Source organism: Bacillus rossius, chromosome 6 (genome assembly GCF_032445375.1).
Source record: "Bacillus rossius redtenbacheri isolate Brsri chromosome 6, Brsri_v3, whole genome shotgun sequence".
NCBI lineage: Eukaryota > Metazoa > Arthropoda > Insecta > Phasmatodea > Bacillidae > Bacillus > Bacillus rossius.
This window is the reverse complement of record NC_086334.1, coordinates 57896740-57908132: the sequence shown is the minus strand read 5'-3', so window position 1 is coordinate 57908132 and position 11393 is coordinate 57896740. Positions and strand designations below refer to the sequence as shown.

At 32.5% G+C, this 11393-nt stretch overlaps 1 protein-coding gene across 1 annotated transcript; it reads right to left on the bottom strand.

The window, feature by feature from the left end:
- Positions 1-1014: 1014 nt before the first annotated feature.
- On the bottom strand, positions 1015-10065 carry LOC134533225 (zinc finger BED domain-containing protein 4-like). The gene is made up of 2 exons (XM_063370623.1): positions 9783-10065; positions 1015-3066 (listed from the first exon to the last, which is right to left on the bottom strand). Exon 2 carries the CDS (start codon positions 2536-2538, stop codon positions 1435-1437), a length of 1104 nt encoding a protein of 367 aa, XP_063226693.1. The 5' UTR covers positions 2539-3066; positions 9783-10065; the 3' UTR covers positions 1015-1434.
- Between the last annotated feature and the right edge of the window lie 1328 nt (positions 10066-11393).

The following is an 11393-nucleotide window of genomic DNA, read 5'->3' as shown; positions in this document are numbered from 1 at the left end:
TTTTTATTTTATCGGATTCCTGTATGAGTGGTGTGGAGTCTTCCCAGAGAATTTTGTGGCTATTTTCCCATGTATGTTCAGCAAGTCTGGATTTTAGGGTTTCACCCTTCTTGCAGTTGTTTTTGTGTTCTTTGATTCGGGTGGATAGAGCTCTGCCAGTTTCACCTATGTACATGTGGCCACATTCACAGGGGATTTGATACACACAGTTGTGAGTTTGTAATTTTTCTGTGGCTGGTTTCACCTTGGTAACAATACTTTTAATAGTAGATTTAGAACGGAATGCTGTTTGAAGTCCATATTTATTTCCTAGGCGTCTTATTTTTTCTGAAAGCCCTTGAACATATGGAATAACTCATAGCCAATGGTTACCCTGTCAACACCATCAAACAGCATTTGAAATCCAACAAAACACTCAAATCCACAGAAACTGAGAAACCTGCAGGAACCCTAGTTATTCCATATGTTCAAGGGCTTTCAGAAAAAATAAGACGCCTAGGAAATAAATATGGACTTCAAACAGCATTCCGTTCTAAATCTACTATTAAAAGTATTGTTACCAAGGTGAAACCAGCCACAGAAAAATTACAAACTCACAACTGTGTGTATCAAATCCCCTGTGAATGTGGCCACATGTACATAGGTGAAACTGGCAGAGCTCTATCCACCCGAATCAAAGAACACAAAAACAACTGCAAGAAGGGTGAAACCCTAAAATCCAGACTTGCTGAACATACATGGGAAAATAGCCACAAAATTCTCTGGGAAGACTCCACACCACTCATACAGGAATCCGATAAAATAAAAAGGAAAATCAAAGAATCAGCCTTCATTATTAGCAATAAAAATATTTTCAGCCAGCAGAGCATTGAATTAAAAAATATGTGGACCCCTTTGATAAAGAGAGAAACATCCCTGCAGCACAAAACAATAGCCAATACTCAACCCACCATAACCAATCCGCTTTAACTACATGGTGCACAGCCAATGGGGAGACAGCTCGTCTGTCATTGGCTGAGCAAGATGTAGCCCTTTCTCTGATAAATACCCTCATTTTCCAGCCCCTTCTCAGTCGCACCTGTGTTTCCGTACCATGTGCGTCTCTGCCTGAGGACGGGAGCAGATAGCAGTTCCCGAAACGTCGCTTGTTTCTGTTTAGGTAAAACTATTGTATTTGTTTGTTTTTTCGTTTTGTCATGTTTTTTGTCTCGCTTCAACTGTTGTGCTGAATTATTTTGGGTTTCAATATTTTTGTGTTGTCATCATTTGTGGGGATTTTTTCGTTCTCTTAGTACATTTTTCTTTGTTTTTTCTTTGTTTGCTGACCATATTCCTGGTTCGGAATATTTTGTGGTGTTCATATCCTTGTTGACAACAGCAATTGTTTGCTTAATTTTGTGTGTTTTTTGTATCTTTTTTTGAGTATTTTTATTTTTATTTATTTATTTTATTTATTAGTTTTTCTTCAACAGAAAAAGTTCTTAGCAATGGCGTATGTCCAAAAACTTGCATGAACTTAAATCTTGGGTCAAGAGTTGTTGAAATTGCCAGAATGGCGGAATGTTCTATGTTATCAAACCTTCTAGCCAGCTGTTTTTTTATTTCGTTTTTAAATTGTACAATGATTTCATTCCTAGGTTTCATATTTTCGACTGCATCCCGGACACAGCTGATTAACGGGATTACTTTGCTTACAGTAACGTAACTGTCTCCTGAAATTTCTTTTGTTACTTTTTCAAATGGTCGTAGCAATCCGACCATTTCTTTGACACACTCTAACTCACTGCTAGAAACCATTGGGGGAGCCTCGGGTCTAGTTAAAAGTATCGCTCCTACAATTGACACTAACTCCAAGAATCTTTCTAGCATATACAAACATGAATTCCATCTAGTGCGAACATCAAGTATAATTTTTTTAACTTGACCTTTTGATCCCGTTTCCATCTGTCTTTTCCATAATTCATCACTTGCATTGACACTCTTTTTAATGTATTTGACTATATCTCGAACCTTACTTATCAATTCAGTACAGTTATTAGCATCATCAATGGATTTAGTTACGACCAAGTTAATTGTATGGGCAAAGCAAGGAATAATTTTTTTTTCACCAAACATGTCACGATTGACCTTCATAACAGTGCTGTCATTATCTGTAATGACAGCTGAAACTTTTTCAATTGAAATATTCCACTCAGAAAAAATATCTGTCAGTTTTTCAGTGATGTACAGCGATGTATGGTGTTCTGTCAACTCAAAAACACCTAATGTCCCACTGAGTAGTTGAGACTTGTCCAGAAAGTGAATAGTGATACCCACAAATGATTTAGTTTGCATTGTTTCAGTCCAAATGTCATAAGTAATGCAATAGTTATCAGCATTCTTTATGTATGTTTTAAAAAGATCACTCATCGCCTCATACTTTTCGTCAATCCGGTTTTTTATTGTTTCTCGACATGGTACCTTGTACAATGGACACACCTCTTTCATTAATTGTAAAAAACCTTTACCTTCTACAGTAGAAAATGGTTTGTTATCCATGATTACAAAATTCACGATGGCTTCAGTGATTTTCTTTGATTTTTCCCCATCCTGTGCTGTTATGCTTTTTATGTTGTTTATGAAATCATCAACAGTTGGCTGCGTAGTTTTATTAGAACCACGAACCAGAATGCTTGACGATGTACTGGCAACTGTTTTTTCTTGTGAAAGTGACACTGGTACTGGAATATCATCATCTGTGCTGCACGATTTTGTCAAAGAGCAGACATTTACATCGTTGTTTGATGTTGCTGTAGGATTATCATTCCTTAAGTCACTGGTACCAGATGTTGAGGCAGCTACTTCTAAATAACCAGTAATGGTATTACCTCTTGACTTCTTGTTAGGTGGTTCTGTATCTTGCAATTGCAGTTCCGAATGTACTTTTTCTAAATGACCACGAAGATTTGTCGTATTGCCTGAAGTTTTTAGTTTCTTATTACATATTTTGCACACAGCTTCTTTGTCACCAGTTTTGGTAAAATAGAGCCAAATCTTACTTTTTCATTTGTTTGGTGGCATTGTAATCTGTAATGAAACAAACAAGCAATTGTAAAATTTTGGTTACATAATATACGTAGGGACACTTGTATTTCGCGAATACATTTCGCGTCAAGGTATTTCACAACATACTGTAGCTTTTTAGTATAGTTATTGGCTGTGGTCGGTGAGGGATGTTCTCCTCCACTTGACGGGGTCACTGAGAATGTGGGTACCGTTCTGCTGCGCGCCCACAATTTGTCACAACTCTGAGAAAGAGATACAGTCTTTTGTGAAATATGTTGACAGGAAATGTATTCGCGAAATACAGATGTCTCTAAATATAAGTAATGTACATAATGGTAATAAGTTGTAAAAAAACGAGATAATACTTTTTTTATATTTCTTAAAGTGTAAACAGTGTTGGCACATATTTTACACGGAAAAAGCATTAAAAATACTAAGTTATTTAAAAAGCATTTTTTTAACAAGTAGTGACTAAAATTTTATATAATATTGGTTTTTGTTTTCAATTCAAGTAGGTAAGATAAATCGGGGCATACATATATGTACTTAATAAATGAATATTTTTATAAAATTTAATATTTAAAAATTAAAAAATCATGTTTTAAGATGATTTAAAGACAACAATATAATAAATAAATAAAAATAAAGATTACATTCCCTCCAACATTAACCTGTAACCTATAAATACAATATATTCATATTAAATTTAATAAAGCTAAACATTTTATTAGTGAAATTCAAAACTTTAAAACTTTTTTCCTTAATTATACTAGTATGCACAAGTTTCCACGTATTGCGTTCGTAAAATCGCTACTTTCGAAAACTCGGAGGTGGCATTTATAACCCCCCCCCCCCCCCCCTTTTTTTTTTTCCAGGCGAAGAAAACTATTATTTTACTTTTTGAACCCTATATATCTATCTGGTATGATTTTTGTATATTTGAACTTAATAAATTAAGTGCCATTAAATAATAAATATTTTTAATGCAACGACCAAAATAACCTCCGGCCGCAGCATGTCAACATGGAATGTTTGCTGGCTCTCCTCTCCTCGCCAATCCCTGCCTGCCCTCTACGCTGTGGCCTATCGTGGATGTTTGGACTTGTTAACAACCACATTAATACCGGCTTACTTAATTTTACCGAGAAGAGAGTAAAAACATTTTACAACTGTCAGCAAACTGATAAAAGCTGTATACTAAATCCACAAAACAGGGCAAAAAACTGGCCCGCTCGGCCAGTGTTTTATTTTCGTTCAAAAGTGACTAAAAAAATTGTATGTATCAGGTAGAAAACATATGGCTGTAAACGTAAGACATTACCCATACAGCACAAAATGTTACAGATATGTTTCAGAAATATAACTTTTGAAACATTGTAACATGTTTGAAACATTTCGCAACCTACCTGAAACATCTCGGATATATTTCAGAAACGTCCAAATGTCCGCCCTGTGAAATATTTCAATGAAACCTCCCTGCAACATCAAATGGTAATGTTTCTGAAATGTTTCAATGAAACCTACCTGCAACATCAAATGGTAATGTTTCTGAAATGTTTCCACTAATGTCCCATCAATATTTCTGAAACATTTAACCGAAATATTTCCATAAATGTTCTGAAATACATATAAAATGTATCATGTGACCCAAAATACCTCTGGAAATTAGGATGACTGAGGGTATATTTATAATTTAAAAGAGTATTGCACTTTAACAGATACCATAATGTTACAGCTGCATTGGTCAGCTAGTTGCAGTGAAGTGCAGTGACTGTGTTCCAATTCATCACAGCATTCCCTCGTACACTTCCTCTTGATCACTTTTTGCATAATGCCCCTTGACCACACCCTTAGAAAGTGTTAATCGGTGGATTGATATGATCTTGTTCGTATCTTCTTGTTATCGTCAAGTTTTGCTTGTCCATAGTAATGTGTCATTTTTTGATTATATAAAAAAATAGATATTGTAATATTATTTTGTTTGAAATTATTTTAAAGATGTGCTCTGGTAGGGCATAGAATGTAAATTTTTGTCGTTTTTAATGTAATGATAATTGATTATATTACTTAATAATTTGGCTTGTACAATAATTAAAAATTTACTTATAATTTCTAATGTAAGATTAAAAAGGCCTGCCGACAAAATCCAACAATTCAGGTAAATTAATGAAACCATATTCTCCACCCTACTGAGCTTAATTTATAATTTATATATATATATATATATATATATATATATATATATATATATATATATGAACCAAGTTAAAGAAATAATTTAATTAATAAAGACATCAGATGTTTTCCCAGGTCAGCGTACCAGACTTGCCTAACATTAATTTTACAAACTATTTTATTATTCTAAAAACAAATTATGGTTATAAAAGTAAAATTTAAATAAGTCTTCAGTATGCTTGCAAAGTGAATGAAACTTACATGAATGTAATAGGTAGCCCAGCATTGGTGTCCATGGTTCCTGTCCATTGCATTTTATTTTAATGGGGAATTTGAATGTGATATAGTGGCAGGCAGGCATGCATCTACATCAGTACATGCGGAAAAAGGGACAAGCTAATGCACAAAGGTTCCATTATTAAATACAATGACAATGTCATCTTGTAATGAATAAATTAAATTGAGGCTCCCCAAGCTATCTGGATGTGATCTCCTTATGCTCAGCACAGAAAGTATGCTAATATTTACTTAATCCATAACAACCAAACCCCACTTGCATAGGAGACATGATTACTGAGAATTTTAAAATATAATTTTCACAACCCAATGTGTTATGGCCACTTCAAGTTTGTTTTTGAGTATCATAAATGAGCACTTGTCCATCGATGTCTTTATCTGTATTTGAACAATGTCTTGAGAATTTGGGTATGGTTTTCTATTGCATTCCAGATGTTGACATTCTCAAAAATCACGACACTGTTATTGTGTACGGTATCAGTGGTCTAGATAATCATGTGGTATTACATTAACTTAAAATACTTGATACACACAAGAAAAAAAAATCGCATTCAACCTCAAACAAACGTTATAGAAATAAAAAAATAATATACCTATATACAATACACTAACATATTATAATAGAAAATTCCTACTTGTATGTTGCACAGGAAACCGGTATTAACATAATGAACAGCCATGAGACTTGACCTGTGCTCGTATTGTGATGTACTTTTCTCCTTATTTAATGCTATAGTAAGTATATATGGCTGGTGCTTGTTTTTTGGACATTTGCAAGAAAAAAATGTGCGCTTGAAAACCCTCAAAAGACATGTAACAATTTTATGTTATAATTAATGTCTTTTTCTTCTTAAACACACATATACTAATTTACAGAGGGTCTAAATATGAAACAATGCAGTCTTAATACAATTTCATCATATAGCTTTATAATCGACATATTGTTTTCCATTTCACACAAGCTCAACATAAATGAGACTGGACTAGAATCGGCTGTCCTCACTAAACAAAAAACTTGTCTGACCAGCCTAAATGAAGTGAGATGGTGGTGTAGTAGTGGAATATAAATGGGAATGAAACAAATGTGCAATGAGAAATACTCTTTAACATTCCAATGTCACTTTCCCTAATTGAAAGACTTATTGTATCAGACAAGAGCTCAAATTGATCCAGCTTCCCTAACATTGAGTGGCCAGTGACTTGCTGAAGATAAATAGTGGCAGTCCATAAAAAATCTGGCTTCCTTAATTTTTTCTATAGATAGCATGTTAATCTACCTAAAGTTCGTGGATTAAGCTAGGTTTTATATTTGTATTTTAATACTACCAAATTGACTAAATAGCCTAAGGATAAAACAACAAATACAATATGGCAATAGTATATAGGGTCTCTAAAATCCAAATTTTCAAAGTAAATACACAAAATAATATTAACACAACAGTACTTCCACACAAACTATATTCAAATGAGATCACAAATTTATTGTAAACAAATAATATAAATAATTTTATAATATTCAGTACAAAATTTTAAAATAATATGAATGGCGAGTTATACTTTGTACAAAATAGAAGGTAGCTAGTTTGGCCTAACTCGTCAACAATGAAGTCATTAGAGATAGAGAAACTTATTCAAACAGACAATAGGGTTTTGGATTGTAACTTCTATGATCTATGTTATGAAACCAGCCAAGAATGCACCTGAAGTAAGTTAAGAACCATGTATAACCATAATCAGAAAGCCACACCAGGTCAAACCAGGTTCTTTCCATTTGAATACTTAACAATAGAGGCAAAGATGCAAAGGGGTATTTTCAATAACAAATAACAACGTAGTCTGAGAAGTAGACTTTAATAAAAAAAACTATATATATATATATATATATATATATATATATATATATATATATATATATATATATATATATATATATATATATATATATATATATATATATATATATATATATATATATATATATATATATATATATATATATATATATATATATATATATATATATATATATATATATATATATATATATATATAAAAAAATAAATAATATATACAATACATGAAACTTTTAACTGACTCTCTATGCAGATGTTTTTGGAGATTTTTGCTGGAAAAAAAAAAGAAGAAAAAACAATTATTTTTAACTTGTTTCAGGTCAATTATGACATGTATGTGAGATTTTTAAACATGTAGACACTAAGTTGTTACATTATTTATTTTTAAATTACCATGCAAACAGAAAAAAAAAGTTTCTGATGCCAATGATAAATTTCAAAACTGAAAGCATCTTAAAATTGACAAATTGGTATTGCAACCTATGCATTTTTTTTTCAAACTTATTAAGCAGGAATACTTCTTCACTGGGAATTTCTTAACATGCTATTTACATTTCTAATAATCAATTTAATGGTGTCTGGTTAATGCAAAGAGGCCCATGACATTGTATAATAACACATTTTAAGCAAAGTTTTAAAAGAAAACTTAAATTTAAATCCTAATGATTTCCTAATAAGTGTCTGTGTGAACAGTGCCTGTGATGTTACATCATTACAATTCAGCCCATGTTTTTGTGCAATAATACTCTAAAATTTCTAGTAATTTTTTGAGCAGATTCTCAATATTATCCTTTGTAGTGCACATTTAATGTTTATTTTCATTATTTAAATTGCTACCCCTACATAACTATAAACATGTAATCTAATAAATCATCATTTAATGTGTTTCCTTTATTGTCATATAATGGATGGAATTAGGTTTTGTCAAACTCTCCAAATCAAACATAATTTGTTACTACTATAATTTAGCATAAGAAAAACTAATTTAAATAGAAATACCAATGATGCTTATGCTTAGTACAACACAACTCGAAGACTTGTACCTTCTCTGCGGGAAAGGATAAAATTTATTTCAATTATTTTGCGCTGTAATCCCAGCCCACCAATAACATGAAGGCCAGATTGCAGAAATAACTTTGTTAAAACGAAATGGCAATTAATGAAACCGCTGTCTAATTATATGTGTAGGCCTAGTGCAGGGGTCGGCAACCTGCGGCTCGCGAGCCACTTGCGGCTCTTTGGATGTGAAGCTGCGGCTCTTTAGTTCCGTACCAGAAATACTGCATCACCAGGTCATTTATACAGAAAATACTTTTTTATTACAAACCAGTAGTAAGCCTGGTTTTTTTTCCATGCTTGTTATATTTTACTAAACAATATGTCATCAAGCAGTTAAATTATCAATGCAAAGCTATCCATCCGCTCGAGGTTTTCGTTTTACTAGTACTTACGGGCCCACCCAACAGATAGGCTTATATATTAATAAATTTTTCTTATGAATAAATAGATTAATTTTTTTTATCAAAAAACTTTATTTATGCAAGTATCTACTATTTATTGTTGGGAGGAAAAATTTTAGTGGCTCTTTAAAAACTTGGAAATTTTGTAAATTGTAATTTTTGGCTCTTCCGACTCAAAAGGTTGCCGACCCCTGGCCTAGTGCATTCACTTACAATAAATTACATTTATGACAAGCCAGATATAATAGAAGGCTTTATTAAATTTCCATTAATAGTAATACGTACGCCTACAACATACAATAAGTACTACTACATAGTGCAGAAAATAATAAAAATAATTACTTAACCAGCAGAAATGTAAATTATTTAAAATGAAACACTTCAATATTTATATTAAAATAAACACAACATAATTAATTTATGTGTTGTGCACAGTAAATAAACATTAATTACCCTTAACTACATATTATAGGTTATGAAATATATTTACTTAAGTATATTATAAAAGCCCGAAGGTGATAACTGAATAAAATAAATTGGTTTAATCAAATGCTATTAAAACCAAAATATTTAGGAACCTATAAGCCTATATTTGTGTGATTTTTAACTAAAGATAATAAATAACCCATACATTAGCATTCGTGTTCTACAGTCAACGACCATATATAGCTACAGTAAGTAGAAAACTTGTTAGATGCTTTCGCAATTTTATTAAATCGCGAATATCCTGTTAATGCATCACATAAATTAAAAAATCAGACTGAAAACAGCGCACATATAAATATGGCACGGGAATGTTAAGCATACCGACAAAAAAAGACATTCCTTAACCTACAGCTTTACACATTTCGAAGACGCATAAAAGAATGTTTCTATACCGGTACTTGCTTAAGTGCGAAAGTAAAAACAAAAAAAAGTAAACTAACATGAAATAAATAATGTTAAAACTTACAATTTATTCACCACATATAAAAATCCAAGTACCAAAATACTGCGCCAAAACAAGAAATAATACACAAAGACAAAGATTTCTAAACTTCAGTGCCAACAAGCATGATGGGAAGTTTCAATATAATGTCTCAGATACATTTCAGAATCAACCACAATGTAATATTGCCAAACGAATCTTGCTGAAATGTATCTGAAACTTCATTTATAGACATGAGTACTATGTTTCCAATGAAATGTTTATGAAATATTCCAGAAACATGACAGATGAAATGTAATCTATTCGAAACATAGTAATGTTAATGCAATATCACAGACATGTTACTGAAACATTGTGTGCTGTATGGGTAGGACTCTAGTTATCCTGAAATGCTATGACATGTTTTTTCGAGTAGATATACACAGCGATCGACCAGATGTACACCACTTTTTGTTTTTACTGCCGCCGGCGATGTTTATTTTGACAGCTCAAGCAATTATCTTTTCCCATGAGATGACAAACAAAGTCACTTCACAGAGTAAAAAAATAATTACGCCACTTTTTCCCCAAACATGATGCCTTCTGTCCACCCCTGTATCCCATCCCATACTTTTTAACATTCCAAGTCTCACTTGCGCCAGTATCTAATTTTTATGGGAGAGATAAAGGCAGAATGAAAAAAGCAACCGAAGTATTACTGGTGTCGACAAGTAATACTGGTGGATAAGCTATAAGAATTTCCTACCTTGCATTTCTACACCCTTCCTCTTATCAGCTGTATAAGTTAATCTTTAACAGCTAACGCGTTAAAAATGTTAATGAACGCACATTGATTACCAGAATAAAGGATAACAAGCTCTTGTTTAGTTGAAAAAACTGCTCAAGTCGTCATGCCTATTAACTGCGTTACTTATAACATTTTTGAACTGTGTTTACAGGCGAACATCCGCCAAGGATGTGAGGAATGTGTCAACACAACGACGACAGAATCGACGAACACATTCAAAATTAAAATATCAGACAACACAAGAATTCCATGGAAGAAATTTAGTCACAAAAAAAAAAACACAGACGAACAGTGGCCTAATAATGATGGGACAGTTTCAACAATATCAGGAAAAGCAGACAGTCAACAGCATTGGCAACGCAGCAAACATACTAACACAACAATGAAAATAAACAGGTATTATGTTCAAAATACCTATTAAGGTTCATTGTTAGGTCAAATTGTTCGACATCGGCTGATCTAGGCTTGTTATCTGTGCAACTGTGTGTTTTTAAAGTTTTTTTTTTCTTATTTTGCAATCTTCCGTTTTTTCCATAACAAACAGCGCTAAACTGAAATGACATAGTCTAAATAATTGTATTATATTAAATTTCCTGGTTTTGCATGAATCATTTAAATAACACACACATGGATGTATAATAAACTATAGTATGCATATCATCAAAATACTCGATGACTGTGTGCGTTTCAAATAAATTTAATTAAGACTAATGATTGTATTATAATTTATAAACATAATACTTTACTTACCTACTTATCCAAAATACACAAATCATGAAGAGAGCAATATCCAGTAGCACTGCACAACCCGAAATACGCGCGAACGCGACTCCACGTATCGTCGGCCG

What these genes read in the sequence shown, in the direction of transcription:
- LOC134533225 (XM_063370623.1), bottom strand. Translation starts at nt 2,538, where the DNA reads ATGGATAACAAACCATTTTCTACTGTAGAAGGTAAAGGTTTTTTACAA.